At 44.0% G+C, this 22,415-nt stretch overlaps 2 protein-coding genes across 13 annotated transcripts in view; both read right to left on the bottom strand.

Moving 5' to 3' along the window:
- Nucleotides 1-3,256, bottom strand: part of LRRC1 (leucine rich repeat containing 1) — a 70,376-nt gene extending 67,120 nt beyond the window's left edge. The window contains exon 1 of one of the 3 annotated variants that reach the window (XM_064412202.1): nt 3,131-3,256. Coding sequence is in view for 1 of the 3 variants with exons in the window: in XM_064412200.1 (XP_064268270.1) it covers nt 1,160-1,318 (159 nt within the window). In the remaining 2 variants the exon portion in view is untranslated. Of the gene's footprint in view, nt 1-1,159; nt 1,676-2,116; nt 2,141-3,130 lie in introns of those variants that run through there. The other 2 variants (XM_064412205.1, XM_064412200.1) reach the window with 2 other exon arrangements.
- Nucleotides 3,175-22,415, bottom strand: part of LOC135296174 (elongin-A-like) — a 44,767-nt gene continuing 25,526 nt past the window's right edge. For 4 of the 10 annotated variants that reach the window (XM_064412196.1, XM_064412197.1, XM_064412198.1 and 1 more), the window contains 2 exons: nt 11,077-11,211; nt 8,358-10,619 (listed from right to left, as the gene is read on the bottom strand). The gene's annotated coding sequence lies outside the window, so the exon portion shown is untranslated. Of the gene's footprint in view, nt 3,304-5,077; nt 5,097-8,356; nt 10,620-11,076; nt 11,212-22,415 lie in introns of those variants that run through there. The other 6 variants (XM_064412190.1, XM_064412191.1, XM_064412195.1 and 3 more) reach the window with 5 other exon arrangements.

Below are 22,415 nucleotides of genomic sequence, written 5' to 3'. Positions count from 1 at the left end.
GTCACAACAAGATGCAAACTTGTGCCTAGGTTTTTCAAAAGAAAAAGCCAAATTTAACACGTCAGTTCAACTGAATATTTTTATTACTGTCTGAAGGAAAACCTAGCCACCACGATTACTCTTACTATGTAGAGCTGAAAAAAAGAGAGTGTATGTGAGTGCACTGAATTTCAAAAAGGAAAAAGTAAGGCTGTTTAAGTCTGGGTATGAACAGAGCAACTTTGATTCAGGTACAAACAAAGGTGCTTTTGAAAAATTTTCTGGCTAGTGAGTTCAGTTTCTTGGATTCTGAGTTAGTAAGAGTCCACATAGCTTTAAGATGCAGCTTCCAGGTAACACTTCCCGTGTCAAACTCTACCAACCACAACTCACAAAGGCTTCTGAGTTGTCCAAAGTTTAAAGAACAAACACGGGGGAAAAAAGCCCTTGGGTCCTCAAGTCAGAGGTGGAGCATGCCTCCCACCCCCTCTGCATCTGTGGAGCCGCAGTGCCTCGCTGGAATCACTGATGGAACCCCTCGGGCAAACTGTACAAGTGCCACCTGGAGAGGCACACTGGTAGGTACCACTTCAAGGTCTCAAAACCGTGTTGAATTTAAAGTGAATTCACCTTTGACAATAATACCAAAAATACAGTATGCATAAAATTCTGAGTACATGCTTCAAGTGAGAAGCAAAACACTGACAACCGTGCGGGACTTAGACTGAGACGCAGAAAAGGCTTATTCGTCTCTCGCGATTTGCACAACTAAGTTTCCAGCAGCAGAAGGCAGAAACAGGAACGCTGTTATCTGCTGGAGGGTTTTGGTTTTCCCATGTACGGAGCAGATAGTATCTACCGAAAGGGGAAAAAAGGGGAGGGCTGAATACCCTCCAAGGTCTCGTAATTCCGATGACGTGAATGTTAATCACAATATACACTCATGTCCTGCGACTCCGGCACCAACCCCCCTGCCCTCCAACAGGACCTGTCCTGCCGCAAGTCGCGGATCTCCAGGTTTCGCTCGCGAAAGCTCATTTCCCATCAAACTCGGGGGAGACGCTAACCTGGAGCTCCGGCTCCTCCTTCAACTCACGGGCTGCTAGCACAGACCCACGGCCGCCCCGGAGCGGGCACCTGCCGGGGCAGCTCACCCGGCCCCGCTCCCACTGCCGCTCACCTTGGGCAGCTCGCGGAGCTGGTTGGCGTCCAGCAGCAGCTCCTCCAGGCTGCGGCTGTAGCGGTAGATCTCCTCGGGCACGGCGGCCAGCGAGCAGTGCCGCTTGTCGATGGACTCCACATGGCGGTTGCACCGCCACAGGGGGATGCAGTGGAACATCGCCCCGCCGCCGGGGGCCGCGGGGCGGGCGCCGCCGCTCACCGCCGCCCCCTCCTCGCCGCCGGCCGCGGGAGCTGCCGCCCGCTCCGCCGCCGCGCAGCGCGGGTCCCGGCGAGCCAGCGGCCGCAAGCCGCATCCAGCGCGCCGCCGCCACCGGCGGGAAGCAGCCCCGGGCGAGCGCGGCGGCCCCGGGAGAACAATGGGCGGGGGCCGGAGCGGGGCGGAATCGGGGCCGTCCCCCTAGTGCCTCTCGGCGGGCCGCTGCCCTCGCCGCAGGAGCATCGCCGGGCGCCGAGCGCAGCGCTGCCGGCCGTCGCCGCGCATTCCCGCGCCTGACCCGGAACACGGGCGGCCGCTCCCGCTCCCCCTCCTCTCCTCCCCCGTCCCGGCTGACATCAGCGGGGCCGGGCCCTGCCGCCCTGCCCCGCCCCGGGCCCGGACCCGGCCCGCCGCTCGCACACCCCCCCGCTCCCGCCCCGGCGCCGCCTCGCCCCGGGCAGCCGGGGGCGGGCGTCCGCACAACTTTGTACCAAGGGAAAAAAGAGCGGCGCCGGCACGGAGTTTCCCCCGGCTGGAAGCGTAACACGCTGCCTGGGCAGCGGGGCTCGCTCCGCACACCCCCGCCCGGGGCACCGGCGGGCGCGGCTCCCGCAGCAGCGGCCGGGCCGCAGCCGCCCCGGGCGGGCTCGGGCAGCGCCCCGCAGCTGCCGTCGGAACGGCGGCGGCCGCACCACCGGGAGTGCCGGGGAGCGGTTCGGGACGCTCATTTTACCGACTCCGGGACATGCCGATCCCTACCTGAAGCGTCCGGGAACACCGAGCGGCAGCGTGCGCAGAGCACGCTCAGTTTCTTTTCGATTGTTAGAACACAGTCTGGAAAGTAACACAAGAAATGTATGGAACGCACTCTAGGTACATGGCCGTGAGTAATGTTTTCCCTCTCAAATTGCATTGGTCTAACATTAAAAAAAAAAGGAGAGGGAGAGAAATATATACTATCCTCAAGGCTTTCTGAAATATGGGGGTTTTTAATCCACTTTCAAAAGGGCAATCGTTAGGTCACACGGGTTAACAAAGACAGATACTCCGGCAGTCCTCTGCCCGTGTCCGCCGGCTCTGGGCTCCGGCGGTCCCGCTCCACACCCTTGTGAGTGGGGCGATGTGCTCCTGAGCTCTGATGGCAAAACAGTCTTAAAGGATCTCGTCTTTCTGGTTGCATAATAGCAATTTTGTAATCTACACAGCAACACAAAATACTTTTGAAAACAGGCAGTTAACATCAGTGCTGTTCTTGAAATATTGCTAATTTCTTGCATAATTATAATTGGGTGCAGATATAGGAATAGGGGAGAGGGGGAGTGTATTGTAATTGTCTTTGTTCTTCAATACCTGAATGGTACCAATAATACTTAATCTTACAAAGTTGCAGTGTATTTATTGTTGGGTTCTTCTTAAATCAACTGATAAGTCTTACAAGATGCACTTGTTAAATTTCTGTGGAAATTTGAGTGATCTGCCTCTTTTTTGGTTTTAAAAAGGACATTTTAGGTGCTTGCATGCTGTTACACTTTGCAGACCTGGAAAACAAGAAACTTTAAAAATGTTAACTTTTTCTTATAAATATCTTTTTTAAATAGCTGTCAGAACCAATAGTTTCTTCCTTCCATCAGTGTATTCAGTAATTACAAAAGAGCATTCATAAATGTGTTCACATGTGCTCAGAAACAGGGCAGACACACACCAGCACTCCTGAGCCTTCCCAGCCCTGCAGCAGGAGATTAGATAACTTCGACAGGAGAAAATCAAACCAACCTGTTGTGCACTGGCAGAGCTTGGCAGACAGGGATACAGGAAGCTGCCCAGCAGATTTCAGAGGTGGAGATGAGGAGGACCATCTCTCACAAGTAGTGGGTCCCAGCCAGGGCCAGCCAGGCACTTCAGATGCATTTCTTGCAGCTGCTGGTGAGACTGGTCCTCCCTGATTCCTGGCAGAGGAAGTAGGTTCAGAAAATTAATCTCATGCAGCTCCAACCCAAGATGTGACACTGAAGATATTGAACCAGATGCAGGGAATGTGGAGGCTCAGCAGACATCAACTGAAAAAATATTGAGGCAGATATAAGGCTCAAACTGTTCACAAGCCTCTGTGACCAACAGCAGATTTTCTGCCAAGATTACTTTGCTTAAATTCAGCAACCTCAGTGCCTCTGTTCCTAGGGAACCCTCTGAAGAAGTGAGACTACAGAGGAGCCATGCAGCAGGGCACATGAACAAGGGAGAGCTACTGCTGACTACCCCCAGTTTATCTAGGACATGCAGTACTGCAAAGGACTACATATGGGGATGGGATAAATCAAAGCATTTAAAAGTGGAGAGCAACATGACTTGTTTAATTGCTAAACAGAAGGATGAACACATTGCCTCCTGAACTCCAGCTCAAAAAAACAGACTGGTCAGTGGCACCTCAGGACCTCGTGTCCATCTTCTGCTTGTCTGGAAGCATCCACGTTGTCCCATAGCTGAATCTGACAACAGGCAAGAACTGTGGCAGTGGCCTCAGTGGAAAGGTTCTCTCACCACCTTAGGCTGCTCTCTGTTCCACAGTCCTCTGTGCCATTTGGCAGAAATGCCCAGCATGCCCTCCAGACAAAGAGGACTTCAGATCCCAGCACTACACTGATTGTCTCAGATGCTTGTAAACAGCTTAAACCTTTCTTCCATGACATGGACACAAAATCTGACATGAGATGTCACTTCTGCAGATGCTGTCATGTGTCTCATGACTAGGCCTCACTGTGACAAGTCTAGGCAGTAACAGGAGGGTGACTGACAATCGGGTGAGTCTGTGTACTTTAATAGAATGAGTCAAACTATTTGCATGCTTTTCATGAGTCTCAGGGAGTCCAGGGGACAGAGTGATGGCAAGAAAGCTTAATACTTATTTATGAGATCTGCCTTTAACCAGCTGACACTCAATACAAGGATAAAGATCATTCCCTTCTCTAAAGTGGACAGCTACTGTCATAGGATTTTGATAAAATCCTTGGAAGCTTAGGACATTAAATCAGTGCTAGTGCCCCTGGCCCACTGCAGAGGTGAAGATTTAGCCTGAAGCTATGGTGTGGAAATGGGCATTGAGGAAGTCAGAAGGCAAACCAGTGCCATTCTTGAGGAAATTATATTCTCACTGCAGAAAGCAACGTCCCAAGCAAGCAAACTTGTTCAGCTTTGGTCAGTGTAATAAGTTACTGGTGTCTGTGGTTCTTCTGCACTAGGAAATAGCAGTAATAAAAAACCTTCCCTAAACGAAGAAGACATACTGGGACAAGTTTTGGTGGGAGGGGTCTTGAAAAAAAGGTGAGAAAAGAGAATTGTGATAAATACAGTAACTAGAAGCTATAGCCAGGCATGCAAGTTGTGAGAAAGGAGGAGAGCAAGTTGCCAGGACTCATGCTAACGCATACCTGACAACCTTATTGCTTGGGGCAGCTGTGCCCCCCGGGGGTCAGAGCAGTGTTGCCCTCTCTGATAGAAGCAGTCCTGCTGCATTACACATTTCCATGGCAAGTGAAGGTGTGGCTCACACGCAGAAGGAATTAAGGTGTGCTGGTCTCGCAATCCTGCAGGAGGATTCAGCTGGTTCCAGCTGCCATTTGATATGAGAGCCACTGCCTCTTCTGCAGGAGGAGTAAATGAGTGTGGGGAGCAGCTTTGTGCTTCTTTCCCAGCTGACCTCTTTCTTCAGCCTTGTGCAGACAAGGTCAGTCTTCTACCAGTTCTGATTCAGAGGGGAACAGATTAAGTCTGCTCTCACACTGAAATCCCATTTCACATATCTTCCTGCTATTCACACACACTGTGATCAGGGAACCCATATCAGGGCTTGTGACAGTCCCTGTTGTTAAATGGTGTTAAGGTGCTCATTAACAAAGGTTGCAGCCAGTTATTTGCAGGACATACACCGCACGTGTATGAGGTGAGCAAGCTCTCCTGCATGGCATTGCCAGCAGGGCTGTGTTGAGTGCAAGAGATCACCCTGCTGGACAGTTCAGTGCTTCCAGGGCTCTCTGTTGGGAATGACACCAGGGGTACCAGTTATACACACAACCACAATTCACATAGTTGAAACCTGGGAGACCGGTCATGACCAAAAATATTAATGTCTTAAGTCCATCAAACAAAGAGCCATCCTTCAGTCACTCCAGCCTGGTCTGGGCATATAGCCAAGAGCTTCAGTGCTGAAAATCTCGATTTCTCTTACTAGATACCATCAACCTGTGTGATCCTGAACAAAAAATTAGCTCTCTGTGACTTACAAAGGACTCAGACAATGAAATGTGAAATACAGATAATGCTGGACTGATCTCAGGAGTGTTCCTGGAAGTTATGGTTTGAAAAAAGCAAGAGCAAGGTCATGCTGTAGCTCTCCCTCCTCAGCACAGCTCAGACAGAATTGCTTTCTAGCTCATCAAAAGGCAATTCAAGCAAAGAACACCAAGTTTCAAGTTGAGATTCTTATAAAAAGGCCTAGAGCAAGGATATCTGTGGGCTTGAGTGAGTGCAGAGAAAGTTAGTGCTGCTACAAGGAAAGCAATAATACTCAGAATAATCAGAATTTAATAGTAACATACATTGTGGTATAGAGAGAAAACATAGAGAATGGATAGAAATAGATTTTTCATCCGCATAGTTTAAGTAATTCATAAAGATCACAGTTCGAAATCCACTTAGCACTAGGAAAAGTACAATGAATAACTAAAAAAATTTTTAAAAAAGCCACCCAAAACCAAAAACCCACACAGATAAAACAAAAATAAAGCAGGCCAAGTTCCTGAAGTCTCTTTCTCCATTCAGGAATTCTTCCTTCCTCCCTGTTTCTAAGCCTTGCTATAAAAAATACAGTTACATGGCACAGAGAATCCAGGGCAAAACAAGAAGAGTATGAAGACAGAAAGACCAAAGTACTATAGCTAGCAGGACTAGTTTTGGGGAAAAATAACTTAACTAGCACTGGATTTCTGCTGTAAGATTAGTTCCCCAGCATCTCTGAGCAAATTAAACAGGAATACTACTGAACCCACTGTATCACAGCCTGCAGAGCTGCAGAGAGGCAGCCCTGGCAGGGTGCTGGAGGTAATCAGCACTGACATACTTCTCTTTGCTCAGTTTTGCTGGCTGAGGACTCTGGTCTCATTTGTTCTTCATTTCTATGTAAATTGTTTAGAGGAGGGCTGTAAAAACAGCAGGTAGGTGTGACTGTAAAGTGTTCCCATACCGATTACACAGCTACAGTTACAAATTATGGTTAAATCATCACAGGTACCACCACATCTACAAGGCTTTTCTATGCTAGAATAACTGATACAGAATCACATAATGTGTTACTAGTACAAAGGCACGGCTAAGAGCCACAATGAATTATTATAGCCATAATACCAAGCTGAAGCAGCACGCGCTCGTGGCAGCGCATTTAACACGTTCACTGTGGTTTTACAGTGTTATAAATAGCAATCACTGTGAGCAGAAGTTGTAGCATCTCCTATCCTCTCCACCCCCACCACCAAACAAATCACTCATGTTAACGTCAGCTTTTATTTGAACACAATGAGCTGTAATCACATGAGGTATTACTTTGATTTAATCCTTCTTGCTTCAGTTTGGTTTGTAAGGAGGGGCCAGTCATATGTGGTTGCATTGTATCCAGTAGTTTCATATTTCACACCAGCTTTCAAGGACTGACACCCCTCATCTTCTTTGGCCAGAAGAACAAATAGATGTGCTCATGCAAATAAGGAAAAGAAAGTCTGGCAGCCGGGATGGGTTTTTTCCTTCTTTTTTTTTTCCCCCCTCCCAGTTGCTGGGCTGGCTGTGGCAGCTGACGGGGAGATTCTGGGTCCCAACCATTTTTTTAGGTTTTTGCTGTTTTCAGCTGGTTCCATACAACTTTGCACAGCAAATTTTGCTTCTCCAACCGTCATAAAGAGAGCAAGTAGATGCATACATTCAGGTCTATGTTTATTTTTTCATATCAACACCATGATGTAACTAAATAATCCTTGACTGGATATAGTTTGGTACTTGATTTCCTATGGCCAGCAGAAACAACCACACTGCTGGATTTGGCATGAAGTAAAAAAGGCAGATACAAGCACAAGGCAGGTCACCCTGCTGCCTATCAGCCCAGCCTGAGGATTTGGGTAGGCGTTAAACCTCACCTTCATTTCATGATCTCTATTGGCCGAATGATGAGAGACCCCCAGCTTCCCGTGGGCTTTCAGCATTGTGAGGTCAGGAGGTCACATCTCTCTTGGGGAAGCTGAGCTGGTGGTTCCCACCAGTGCAAGGGTAGCAACAAGGAACAGCACTCAGCATGTCAAGAACCCGTATCAGGAGCAGTCTTACAGCCCATTATTTTGTGGACTCATTGATGGACCTGGAGCGTGTTTTATGGAGAGGAGAAAGAAGCAGCTAGTACCAGGGCTAATGTAAATTTTACAGCAATTAAGAGTATTTTGACTGGCTCATAATTTTTTTTTAACCTTGGGGCTTTTAAATGTGGTTTCTTATTTTCTTCCTCTCAGCTGGAAGGGAATTCAATGCCCTTACAATAGTCAAATGGGGTATTATCAACAATTGCACATACACAATTCCACATTTAGTATTCAGAAATGCAAGTTTAACGTTAAGTCTACCCTTCACTAATTTCCTATATTTGTGCATATAAATGAATGTTAATTGGAAAGCTGTACTGCAACGAATTTTACCACAGAAGATTTTTTTTTTAATTTAAATTATAAAATACCATGTTATAAAAGTATTACTGATCTTCAGGAAAAAGAATGAAGAAATTTCTGACATTTCTCCTTAGAGAAAGAGGAACTGAACTATGAAAGTTGGTTATTTAAGGAATTAGACCAAGGACAAATAAAATATAACAGTAATTATTTGGAATACCTAAAGGAAAAATTATACTAAGCCGCTGCACCAGGTAAAATATGTTTCTGCCTTTAATCATGTCACAATAACAACTGGCATTAAAAGCAGACATCTGAATCCAGTGAGTTACCTGGTATGATGTAGCTACTCAATAAGAATCACAACTTTCTTCAGAATTAAATCCCTTTCTGGAGAGATGTTACACTGAGGACTGAAAGGCGAACTAACAATTCAGGACATATATACAACAGCTCAATCTTACAGTTGGAAAAAATATAGTTTAAGGAATCAGTAGCATTAAAAGATATACAGTATTAAAAAAAAAAAAAACCCTGCTTGTACTGTTGATAAAATGTCAGAGCTTATGAGTCCATTTCACAGTGCTTATTAATCAGCTACCCAGTTCTGTAAAGCCTGTGCTAAGTTGTCACAAAAGATGGTTTTCAAAAGAATTTAGGTCAAGTAAACACTTGGCAAACAGAGATACAGTGGTGAACTAGGAAGTCCATGCACGCACCTCTGAAGCTCTGCAGGCAAACAGAAGGAGTAAATGGAAAGCAAAGTGGGCTGGAGTGTGAAACTTCAGCAGACTCCTGACTGCAAGGAACTTCAAGCAGTCCAGAAGCTCAGCTAGATGATCACTGTAGGTCCTGTAACACAGAACTACTCCACCTATCCTTGGTCATTTTATGAGAGAAGAGGTTTTCCAAGGTACCATGTGCTCAGTTAAGACTGTTTTGTATTGGAAGAAAATATTGAAATTCATTTCATTGTGAGAAGATCTGAGATAACTGCCAATGTGAAATGAGATGACTTGAAAATATGTGGACCAGAAAAGGGCCTGGTGCTTCAAGAAATAGGCTTCTTCCAGCTGACACCAAAGGTGCAATATCATCTTGTCTTGCCTATTGTGGAAATCCTGGCATGGAAGCACCTGCACCCACTGTGGATACTGCTCAGCTTTAATTGTGAAGTGCCCACTAGTTTTCCAGCCATCACAGAAACACAGATCCTGAGTCTGGACATTTTATTCAAGTTTTTAATTCTGTATTTCTATTTCCAGTTTTTAGCGCTTTGTCCAGGCACTCCGCAGAGGCGTAGGCTGACAAGGAGGCCAGACAGGGGTGAGAGGGAAACCCAGTCTGCTCTGGCATGCTCCTTCCAGCCACACAGTTGGCAAGCAGCAGCTTGTAATTTTGGCTGTAATTTTGCAGCCTAGCTGTCCATACCACTTTGCTGTGCATGGCGCCAGGCTCTTTGCTTGTGGCAGGGACTTGACTTCTCATCTCCCACTCCTTACCATGGGCTTCCTTGGTTTAGGCTGTTGAGATACATCAGTGCTTTCAGGTTTAGGAGCTGTACAGATGGGTTGTCTCCAGGTAGAAGTGCTGCTGTGACATGGGCTACCCCAAGAAACAGAGCCCACCCAGGGCCCCCTTTCCTCTATGTCACTTTTCCTCTGACTTTCCCAACACAGCCATGGTCATCTTGTGGCTCATCCTGTGTCTCTTCCCAGCAGGAAGGACAAGCTGCCCTTAAGCAAAATCTCAGCAGGAATCTGATCCCTGCTGGGATAAAGATGTTGGGCCTAATACAGATGTAGTTGCATGATGCAGTTTTTCCTTGATTCTTTTCAATCTCCTACAAGACCTCCATGAGATCACATCATTTATTTTCTGGAAGTTGGGAAGCTTTATGCTGTATTTTTAATTGATCTCAGGGCTGCAAGCTGAAAACAGGGAACTTGAAAGTACACAACAGCTATAAATAAAGCAAAAACCAAAAGCATCTTGCCCTTTCTAGCTCCTGGAGATACATTTAGCACCAAATGGGCAGCTTCTACCTCACACACAATGCCAAGCTGCTGCAGGTTTCCTATCTTGGCTTCCCTGCTAACTTTCCTCAGCCAAAATCCCCCTCACCAAAAACAAAGGCCCTTTCTTTAATCTGGAAACCTCCCTAGGAAGCAGAAGGTCACCTTTTGTCCTTCTGTCATCAGCAGAAGCAATGGGAAGAGATTATAATCTCCATCATAAGCTAGCCCAGTACTTCCTTCTGTAAGATCTAGTTTCTACTTGCTTGCAACCTCCCCAGACTCCAGCTGTCAGGACAATGTCTTCTGCCTTACATGTCTGGCTCAGATTCAGGTATTTTAAGAAAGTTTCAGCTGAAATGATCATCTGGTTCTAAGAATACACTTAGCAGACGATGCACTGTATGTATCTTGAAAAAATGCACAGTGGTTTTGCTGCTGTGACCATTTGCTTTGGACAAAAAAGAGCCTTTTTACCAGAAAGCAGCAAGTTCAGCCTCCTGCCACCAATGGGCCTTTTGGTGCCACAATTGTGAAACTTGTCCAAGATTCCTTTGGAAAAAAAAAAAAAAAAAATCAGTTCACAAAGGCCCAGCAGCATGTGCATGTAACAAGCCTAGTATTTAGCAGCTAAAAATCCCACAAATCCTCCATGGACTGTGTCGTGCTGCCCAGGCTGTCCAGGTGCTGCATTAAGCATCCAGTTGGAACAAAACACTGGTTCATTAACCAGCTGAAGCAAAACCAAAATTCCTCACAGATCTGTTGTTAACATAGCAGGAATTTTTATCTATATAAGGACTATAGATGTGTGACCCACAGCTTGGAGTGGTTGCACAGTCAGCAATCTGGGATACAGAGCACCAAACAGGGGAGAGTCACACTATGTTTGCTCAGCATCATCCCATATTATAGCTGAAAAAAGGGGTTTATTTGGAGTTCAGCCTCACTGGCTGAATCCACGGCTGCTTATTGTGAGGCAGATTTGTAGCCCATGCAAACTACTTACTTTGGGAATTGCTGCCATTTCTCAAGAGGTAAATCCTGGCTGCAGCCTCCGCCTTAAAGGGCTCTGCACTTCCCTAACAAGCAATGTAACAGTTCAGCAGCTTCCATCTGTCTTGTCAGTCCTACTCTTGGCTTCCTGTAGAAAAAAAATGTCCCTGGCTCATTTCTAGAAGGGACTAAGTGTTGCCCACTTGATGAACAGATACATATGTAGGCAGCCTGAGTACAAGCTGCTTAAAAGGAAAATTTGCACCCAGGAATAAGGTTTCCTAGTCTGAATGAATGCAGATGTATCTGTAAATGGAAATAGATCAATTATTGATTTTGAGCTGCATCAGGGCTTTTGTACTGAGGAAGCAAAATCCTCTGTGTTTGCTATAAATCTAGGGTTTGCTGCTTGCAAAAACCTTTAATCTCTTTTCATCACTCTAAGTTAAATCTCCAGTTTTACAATCTCTAAAAGCAGCACCAGACATTCTCCAAAGAGCTCACAAGAGGAAAGAGTAGGTAATAGCAGGCTTTAGCTCTCCAGGGATGACCATGAGCACCAGAGGGAAAAGTGGAAGTGTCCAGCCTCAGTACATAAATGTTGGACTCCAATCCCATTTCTCCTTCACCTGTATTTGCCACCATTGCACGGCCCACAATGCCCTTCAGAATGACAGAGAGGGATCAGTAAGTCTTCACCTAGAGGGAGAAGGCTGAGCAGTCTACAGGCTGTCACCAGTTCCTAAGCAGTTTAGAAGCTGTTTTCTGAGAGACAATCATTTAGCCTAAGGTGAGCAAATTTCAGAGCAGTATCACAGTTTCTAGGGCAGGGAAATGACTTCTGATTCACTCCTACAGCCAAGTTAGTCTCCAAGAGTGGAGAGAGCTCATTTCCAGTCAACCATTTCCTGGCTCCTCAGCTGCTGGCAGCTCTGGGATGGGAGAAGTCCCACAACACCCATCTTGTTCAGAAGCTGCTCTTTGCTCCTCACTGTGTCTGCGGAGCAATCTGCTCCTACCACCCTTGGCTCTTCTCCCCGTTATGGAAACATAAGCACATACTTGGGATTAAGGTAACAGAATTGTGACAAGAATTGTGTCATCCAGATCTGCCCATGCTGGTTTTTTTCTCTGTCTTCCATCTTCTGAATCTTTCACATGAATTTAAGGAATTCATGTTCCAGAGTCCAGAAATCACCACAGTTACTTACTGGAGCAAATTCCAGGACTGAGACCCCTATCAGGAGCCCCCCAGGTTTCTGCCCACCTGAGCAGCTCTGGGCATGACTCCCTTTCCACAGTCTGCATAAAAGAATGCACAGGGGATGAGCAACTTTCCATGAGCATCTACCAGTCCTGTAGAGCTGTGTGTGGAAATATAACATGTTCATCTCTTTTTCTGAAGAACTCACCCAGTGCTGATCTACTGAGTGAGGAGATAAATAAATGCACACCTGGCATCAGTTATCTTAGGAGACTGCAGCAGCTACAGAGGCTGATTCCTGCTGGAGATGTGCCATATGCACCAGCCTGGTAAGAACAAAACAACCATCCTGGTACATGAAGGGTAGGTATCTAGTGTAAGTGTATTTATTTATACCAGAAGGTGAGTTTCTCTAATGAAGAGAAGATGCTTAGCCTTAATTTTTTTTCTGAGTTTGTCTTCCACTCACAGTAAAGCCTGCTTTCACAATTTCAAACAAGTGTTTAGACAGCACAAGATGCTGCCTTGGTAGAATGTGACTTAAGAGCATCTTGAATTAAAGAAATAAAAGACAGAAAGCTAAGAGAAGTAGACCTTTTTTCCTTAGAATTTCAAACTGAAAAACATCAGCAATACAGATTTTCATGAATGCGTTTTCCACATTTCATGAACAAACATGAAGCCCACATGCACTACAGACAGCCCATCGTCAATCTTTCTGCCAGCTCAGATTTTTATAAGCTGTTGGAGGGTGTCTGACAAACAATGCCAAATCATAACCAGAAGACAGGAATGTTTGGCAATGAGGATGATGCCACTAGAGCTGCAAGAATGAGGAGGCTGGATGAGAACTTTAGCTGCAGGGGAAGCTTGGGCTAAGAAATGCCCTCTGTGATGGTGCAGACAGGGGAGCCTGCAGCAAAGGAAAGGTGGATGACGATGGTTCAAGAGCTGCAGGAGAAAGCAGGCCAGGTCGGATGGGGCTCTGAACAACCTGGTCGAGTGAAAGGTGTCCCTGTCCATGGCAGGGGCATTAGAACTAGATGATCTTTGAGGTCACTTCCAACCCAAACCATTCTATGATTCTGAGAGGAAGCAAAGTTAAGCTCTCTGGGCAGGTGTAGCTACATACACAATGTGATTATCTAACCCTGGCAAAGTCTTTGTGGGATGAGACAATCAGGATTCCTGCAAGCAGAGGGATGTACCCTTGAGAATTCACAAGAACTTTAAAAAACAAAGCTGCTGTCCAAAGCCACAGCAAAAACTGTAGTAAATTCCAGCAAAGGTAGCACTGGAAAAAGGAAGAAATGTAGTGTACTTCTCAGTGTTTAGGAATGCAAGTCCTGCAAAGCAAGGTGTTACCTAAATTACTCTGAAGTCATTAAAAAAGCCCCAAAAAAACAAATAACAAAATAAGGGAAAAGAAAAGAGAGAATTGAGAATATATGCTCTGCATCCACTAGTAGTTTGATCATCTTGATAAGTGAAACTGATTCCATTGCTACATGGGTGGTAAGCTTGGAGTTTAGCAACACCCAATACACATAGAATATTTTTATGCAAGAATATGTTTATGCAATGCTCTGCAAACTGTCAACAACACGTGGCTTTCCAGCTGATCACCCTCTGCAGACCTTTGAAAATGAGGACATCCAGTGGCTGAATATTATAACTGGGATTTTCATCAAGGATTTATGTCTGGGGCAGAACCTCACCAGTTATGCCAAATTTCTGCCCTTCACAGAGACCTGAAGTAGGTCGTGTGTGGAGCAAAGACTTTTACAGAAATCCTCTGTGCTGGAGTGAATTCTATTTAATTACAGGGCTCATGGTTGTAACAAACTGAGGCAATCACTCAGCAATACGTAGAATTGTTTCACCTTTCTTTCTCTGCTTCCCTGTCATCATAGGCTCATGCTAATGCATACATTTAAAAGAAAAAAAAAAAAGAAAAAAAAAAAAAAAACCAAAAAAAAAAAAAAACCAAAAAAAAAACAACAATTGAATAAAATGCAAGCTTCCAAATCCCATCATATTTCTAGTCTGGTCTCTAGGTCTCTTATTTAGCAACAGAGAGTAAACATGGCTGTGAGTTTTAGAAACACTCAGGACCTAGCCAGTCCCTTTGGAACCAATCTGTACAGCAAGTGTCGTACACCATGCTTTTAGTAATTTAGCCTTAGATGTACCAATTTGAATATTTACACCTAGTTCCTATATTACAATAATATTTAAAGACCAGTTGCAGTAATTAATCTAAACTCTATATACCCAGAGTAAGAGAAGAACTAAAATAATAATAGATCAAATTCAGGCTTTTGTGCCATGAAAGTGCAGTAACACATGACTCAACAATATCACATTCTAGGACAAGAATATTGTGCCATGTACAGAACATAGGAGAAGCAGAATGAAAATACAAAAAAAGTAAAGTAAAGTAACGTCTAAAGAAAATGAGCCACTAGAGGTTTTGCACATTTGCAGGCCATGAATTCCCCTGGGGAATGGCCCATATAACATGTATAATGTCACTGTCTGCTATAAGAAACATCTCACCCAACGTCAGGCACTGAATTTCATTTGGAACTGAACATCGCAGCTGCATATCCAGGATGAACTGGGTAAGGCCAGCAAGAAGAAAAACCCTTATCTTCCTCAAAAGGTGATTTGAACAAATATCACTCTGGACTGTATCTACATGCCCCAGAGTAATCCCTTGGAGATTTTTCAGGTAGTGCTTCATACAATTCATACCTCTCAACCAGCAAAGCCACCTACTTAAAAACAGAGGGGAAAAGAGTACCCCAGACCTCCTCCCATCCTCTACCAATCCATTTCAAAATGGCGTGTATGGTGCAGTCTCCACCTTCTGCTCCCACTGCTTTTTTCTTGTCTGGGCTGATTGTAGTTGCACTGATCAGGTCTCCCCACCTGGACAGATGTAACCTGCTTCTCAGCTCACTCCAGCACAAAATGTCATTGCAATTTAAGCCTATGATACTATAGCCTTTTTCTCCTCTCCCCTGCTCTCTCTCCCATGCCAGCCAGCACTAATGCTCATGCAGGCACGTTATAGACAGTTCATGCAAGCTGATTCAACTGGAATCCAATCCAGCCATCCTTAGTAGCTGAATCTGCTCTCTGAACTACTTCAGTTCCCAATTCCATGGGACAAGTACCAATTCAATATACTTTTCATCAGTTGCATGTTTTGTTTTTGTTTTTTTTTTCCTGAGGCCACACTTTCAGTCTAAGTTTAAACCACTTAGACAGTGCGTTGCTTTTGGCTTATACCACTACGTCAGAAACTGAAACCAATGCCCTTGTGATCAGCAAAAGAGAGGGCTTAGCCCTGAAACTCCCCAGCAAGACACTCACATTTTGCCAGTGCTCTTGCAGCCAAGCACAGGCTGGACCATTTGTCAGAGGGCTTCCTGTCAATTTTGACTATCCTGAACCAATCTTCAGCCTAAAACTCTCTAGTTAGGCTTCTACTAACAGCAACAAGTAAAGCTCTCTCCTTTGCCTCCACTTCCTCAAGCTCTCCTGTGAATTGGTCACAGCTGTGGGGTAAGAGCAAGCTTGCTGATCCTTGTGGGAAACCAAACCAGTATGAGAAATACAAAGAAACAGACTGTTTTATTTCATTGCTTTTGAATGCTGAATCAACACAGCATATAATACATGAACATTAGATCTGATTGAAGAAAGGAGGGGAAATGTATGGTCAGCAGTTTGGGAGTCTATTTTTACCAATTTGGCTCACAGAAAAACGCTCAGCTTGGTGCAAAAAAGGTGCCAGGAATATACAGCAAGAGGAGAGAGAGACTATATCAATGCCAGTTTTGATCAGTTCACATTGTTCTATATTGAAAATTTTACAGCTGTTTCATTTGGAAACTATATTTATAGCTCATAAACATAAAATGGTGAGCAAAAAGTGTGTTGGGCAGTACCAGGAATTTACTTTCTTGAAGGACAGCTGCAGTTTTCACAGACTGACTCTTTAGAATTGTAACACATTTTTCTTCTCTGGCTTGGGGCTTATGAAGAGTAGAATGAGAATTCCACCATGGATTTCTGGACCCTGTATTAAAAAGTTCCTGTATGATAGGTGGTATTTGGGGTGGCCATGCCTGCTGGCTAACAGCATATAAGCTTCTGCTGCCTTTCACACATTGTAATGTGGAAGCAAAGAGCACGAGTGAGGAATTCAGGTTATTTTTCCCTCCATTACTCTTAGCGTTCTGTGTCTCTATCTTACATACTTTCTGGACCATTAATGTCATACTCAGCTACATGATTTTACATTGTGTTGAGGAATCCAGTGCACTAGCAAAGTCAAGTCAAGGTTCCCCGTCAAACTCAATTGCTCTTTGTTCCTCCACAAAGGTTATTTTAATTACATAAACTTCACAGAGAAGCTCATGAGGCGCACCTAAATTACAGACAGGAGGCAGGGACAGGTGGGCAAAAAGTGGCTTGGAATCTGAGAGGTGTTGCAACCGTGCTGAAACTGGCAAAACAACTGAATACCAATACTGGAAGGTGCTTCCTTCAACAGCACTGACACATGTTTTTTTACAGAGAACCCTGCCAGCTCACAAGAACTTCATCCTGAAATTAAAAAGATCTTTTCAATTAGCATAGTTTTATGGCTAGATTATCCGGGCTTTACACAAGGTATCTGCATTTCATTAAATTCATTATGAATGCAACCACAAAGCATGTATTTTTTTCTCCAGAGGCTGCTTTATATTATATGTTGACAAATTATATATTGACAGATTACATGATGACAAGCAACTCATCCTTGCATTCCTTTCACCAGCCCATCAGACAGAAACCTCGCTCTACGCAGGCTGAAAATGACAAAACAACCACATTACTTCCTGCTCATGTGTCTAATTTGCTTTCAAAGTGCCTGTTTTCATCTGAGAGGCACAAGGGCAAAAATTTTGTCATCCTTTCTGCTTCAGGGAGAAAAAGTGTAAGTACAGTAAGTAAAAAAACAACAGCAAATATGTATTTTGATTTTTGCAATAGTACAAAGTTTATAGAGCCATTATTGACATAAGAATCAACCTTAGATTTCTGTGGAGGTGACTAAATACTCCCTTCCCCTTCCAATTTTTATGGTATGAAAGCTGTTATTTTCGGCTAAAAACATTCAGAAAGTTATGTAGCACCTATGGCTCACCCTCTACAGAGTAAAAATATAAATAAATAAATCCCTATTCTGCTTTAATACAAACCAGATGCTACAACATCATAATTTTGTATGTATCAGCCTGAGCCAGTGATCTGGATCTAACCAGTTGTCTGTAAAAGAACTCAGAAAATAAAAGAGAATTCCTGGCTATTTCCTGTTGAGGTTTGAAAATAGTGAGGCAACATGTACTGTGTTTTGAAGAGATTCATCCATACATTCAACAGATTAGCTTACAATTTTGAAGGCCCAATGGATACAAGTTATGCTTAACATATTGAAAAATAACAGATGTATATCACAGACCTTTACTTTTCCACTTTAATGACAGTGGATTTTTTTATTGGACTTAATGGACTGTGAATATTGCAATTCATCTGACTGTTTGAGTGCATATTGCCATTCCTGTGTTTCTCAAGTTCCAGCATAATTTTCTAGAATAAATCCCAAGTGCTGCATATTAGCACAGATTTAAATGGCTCAGCTTCACAGCTATCACCTGCTGACTGGTTATGGAAACAGCCTTTGCACAGCTACTCATCTGCTGACACCCATTCCACTCCAACACAGGCACCACAGAGGTATTAATAAAGAGATAGGATCTTGCCCTGATGCTCAAAAAACATATTCTGAAGGGATTATCCAAGCAATGGAAAATTAGTTTTTCCAAGTTCAATCTGCATGCCCTCCCCCGCCCATCCACCGCAGTGTTTGGAGTCAACATCTCCACTCAGATTTACTCTCCAATCAAAGTCCAGAGAACTTCAATGGATGACTCCTATCAACATTCCCCTAAGGTAAGCATTACCACCTCTCTGTCCTGGCAGCTCTGGGTTTCTCTAGCTTTCTCAAACACCCATTTTGATGTAACCTTTATCTCATGCAAACAAGAGATTTTTAGATTACCTACTCTATTTAGAGTGGGTAAAAAGAGGATGAGTATAAAGGGCCAATGAAGCTCCCCATGAAGAGAAGCAGTGAGGCTCATAGTCTGTACACAGATACATTACGGCATATCCTGAAACTAATGTCACTCTCCATCGACCTTTTGTGCTTAATTTTCTGTAGTGGAAAGTGGCAGGCCATTAGCAGCACACTCAAGTGAATTGCTGGCTCCTCCTGAATGAAACCTGGTGGTTTGCTGCCTGCCACAGCCAGGCTGCCAGTCACCGGGCTGGACCGCAGGGACTGGTGTGACAAGAGGATTTATTTTACATAGCCCAGATGGAAAATGATGGTGCTCTTACAAGGTATTTGAGGAAGTCTTCCCTCTAGCAAGTCTTCCTCTTATTTAACAGGGACAAGTGACACCTGATTAAATTGCAAAAAATGCAAGCACGGACATTGCTTTCTGGTCTTTGTAGACTGCTACGCTGAGGCCACCAGTGCCATGTGTGGCCTTGTATGGAGACCAACATAGTTACTACTGCTTTCAAGTATCTTGTCTCAGATAAAATAGCACAATGGTCTTCCTCTGTGAAAACAAAAAAAAAACAAAAACAAAACCAAAACAAAAAAACCCCAAAACAAAACAAAAAAACCACCAACCAGTCTTTTTTTAAACCTGCCAAAAGGCATGGGAGCCAGGGTTAGGTGAGCAGAGGACAGCACGTTTATCTACTCGCTTCCAAATAGGCACAGCCCACTCATCATGTGAGGCTGTAAATAGAGCTGCAGACAAGCAATACCTGAAAGTAAGGCAGGTTTTGGGCAAAGAGAAAGCTCCCTTTTTTTTGTAAAGCCCCATTTTCAAGCATGGGAAATGGCTTTCTAAACCTGAATTTGAAGCACCTGCTTTCAGGAACACAAGCACCTATTTCATACTTAACAACAAATCAGCAAGTCAAAGTGCAAAGAAAACAAAATTAGCAGATTGAAAAGTATGAACAAACACTTGAAGGAAGCAAACACATCCTCAGTTTTGGGATTATTTTGGGATACATTAGCAAGGAACAGCTGCATCTCTGAAACTAGGAAGCTTTAATTTCCTGTTGGAGTGTTATGAAAAATAAAAAATGCCACTGAAAATACATTTATGGAATTATCTATAATGAGGAACAGGGAACGGTTTTGATGTTGGAACTAAACTATGGTGACACCCCTAAAAACAAGCAAAGAAAAGCACGCATGTGCAACACAAGAGAAGGAAGGAGACACCCTAGGGCTTCTCACAGATACATTTCTTTGTGCAGCATTGCTACATGGCATCAGGAGCTGGAGGAGGAAGGGTTATGATAAAAATAGGAGGCACAAAGACAGACTGCAGGATTTGGGTGAACAGAGGAGGTTGGGGGTGGGAGGGCAGGTAAGGACACAACAGACTTTGGGTAAAAAAAGAGGTAGAACCAAAACTTGCCTTTCTCAATGTTACTGGGAGAGCTGTCAAGGCACAGCACTACACCAGCATTTTGGATGACAGACTGAAAAAACTTTATATTATTCTTGACCTCTCAGAGGTTTCTCAGATCTTTCAGATTTTCCATGCTTGTGGCTTGGCATCTGTCTTGAGGAAATAAACCCTCTAAGCTGCACACCAACATTCTCGGAAAGGGGCTGTTAAGGCGGAAATGACCCAAACAATAATTTCCATAATTGCCCAGAGGAGTTACAGAGTCCAGCTGTATCCACATTCAGGAGGAACTGGGGACCTAGTTCTCAGAGCTTCTTTGCAGCACTTGAAAACCTCTGTAACAATCCTTCCTGGGCCATGGAGCAGCCACCACAAAGGATGGACAAGTAGGGACAGGAGACATGCTCCAAGGGCACAGAAGATGGGATGCACAGCACCCACCCAAATCCTTACCACCCTCAGGACCACAGTCTTGTGGTGACACTGTTAGCCTTCTGCTGTCAAAATTCTTACCACATTTTGTTACCTGATAACTACCTTAAAAAGACTGAATAACTTTTAAACTTAGGTTTAATAAGGATAATAAGGAAAAGGCAGCTCTTTGCTCTCTCCCCACAGTTAAGAGCCCTGACATCCCCAGCATCAGCATGCTGTCAGAGAAAGCAGGAAATAACAGATGGGCATCCAGGAAGACAGTCAGCACCCAAGCAAAAGTGTTCTCTCTCCAAAAGAAACAGTAGTGCCATAGGGAATTGTAATTTTTTGAGAATTACAGCAATTCACTTCTAGAAAAAAAGCATTCTTAAAATAATTCAGCAGATTATTATAAACAAGGGATAAGAGATGAAGCTTCCTATTGCAGAGCAATGAGAAAAATACTGGTGAAAAAGAATAGCTGTCTTCTCACTGACCAGCTCAAAGATATCAGTGGGTTTTAACTACCAAGAACTAAGAATGTAAACAGCTGCTGCTAGTCACAGCAGCACTAAAAACATGGTCTGTTACATCCTTGGTTTTTCCCCTAAATCTTCAGAAAAATTCTTTCTGTGCTGTAAGTGCCATAATTTTGAGAAAATTATACCATGTTTTCAATGCTTAACACTGACTTATATGCAAAATATAGCTCAGTCTTATTTAAACAATCTAGAAAAACACTTCATGCATTATGCATGAGTTCTTCCACAAAGATCTTGATACAAATTACAGAGAAACAAGATACACTGAGTGTTGAAAGTTTTGATAACACTGAATGATTAAATAACTTCATAGTAAATCAAACTCTAAGGTTTTCTTGAGGAAACTCTTTCCTACGCTTCTCTTGCTAGGCAAGCCAAAAAGACTCAAGCTCTCAGTACCAACAGCAGAGCAAACACAGGTACAGCTTACTATAGCTTTCCAGATCAGGAAACTTCTGGGAAAGGCATTCAATACAGACCACAGACATTTCCCTTCCTAGGGACCCACACCTTACTGAGAATGTTAAATTTTAACTCCTTCTTAGGACCACTAAAACCTTTTATGATCCAGTCAACCCTGAACGTCCATGGCATCTGCTGTTCCAGCTGGATCCCTATAAATCTATAGGGCCTGACAGAACTCATCCAAAAATATTTAAAGAGCTGGCTAATGTCATCACAAGATCTCTCTCAATGACTTTTGAATGGTCTTGGGAATTTGGAGAGGCCCCAGCTGGCTGGAAGCTGGCAAATGTTGGCCCAATTTTCAAGAAGTGCAAGGAGGATGACCTTGGTAACTACAGGAAAACCAGGCCTGTCAGCGTCTCTTCTATAACTGGCAAAATTATGCAGAATATTGTTCTGAAAGTTACTGAAAAACACCTGAAGGATGACACAGTCATCACTCACAGCCAGCACAGCTTCATAAGGGGAAAAAAACCGACTCGTCAAACCTAATTTCCTTTTGCAACAAAGTAGCCCACCTAGTTGATCAAGGGAAGCCAGCTGATGAAATCTTGGATTTCAGCAAAACTTTTGATACTGTCTCTCACAGGATCCTTCTGGACAAAATGTCCAGCAAACAGCTGAATAAATATATCATGTGATAGGTGAGCAACTGGCTCATGGGTCAGGCACAAAGGGTGACACTGACTGGGGTGACACCAGACTGATGACCTGTAACTACTGGGGTTGCACAGGGCTCCATCATAGGCCCTGTGCCCTTCCACATCTTCATAAAGTACTTGGATGCAGGATAGGAAGGGACACTGAGGAAGTTTGCAGAAGACAATAAATTGAGGGCAGCTGTTGACTCTCTTGAGGGCAGAGAAGCAACAGACAAATTAGACAGCTGGGCAATCACCATCCATATGAAGTTTAACAAGGAAAAGTGATGGATCTTGCACCTTACCAAAAAAAGGAATTTGAAATGATGCCAGCTAATTAATCAGCTGGTGATCAACATCCAGGTCACAACAAAACCTTGTGCACACAGACCTCCTTGTTGTAATGAGGTGCCCAGTATAACAATTTTGCCCTTTCAGAGCCACATAGAATACTTTTCTCCTTATCTATTGCTACCTCTGGTCACGGCCTGTGATCTTCCATCCCTCAACTGCAGAAGCAAACT

This window comes from Passer domesticus, chromosome 3 (genome assembly GCF_036417665.1).
Source record: "Passer domesticus isolate bPasDom1 chromosome 3, bPasDom1.hap1, whole genome shotgun sequence".
Taxonomy (NCBI): domain Eukaryota; kingdom Metazoa; phylum Chordata; class Aves; order Passeriformes; family Passeridae; genus Passer; species Passer domesticus.
This window is presented reverse-complemented; position numbering and strand designations above follow the sequence as displayed.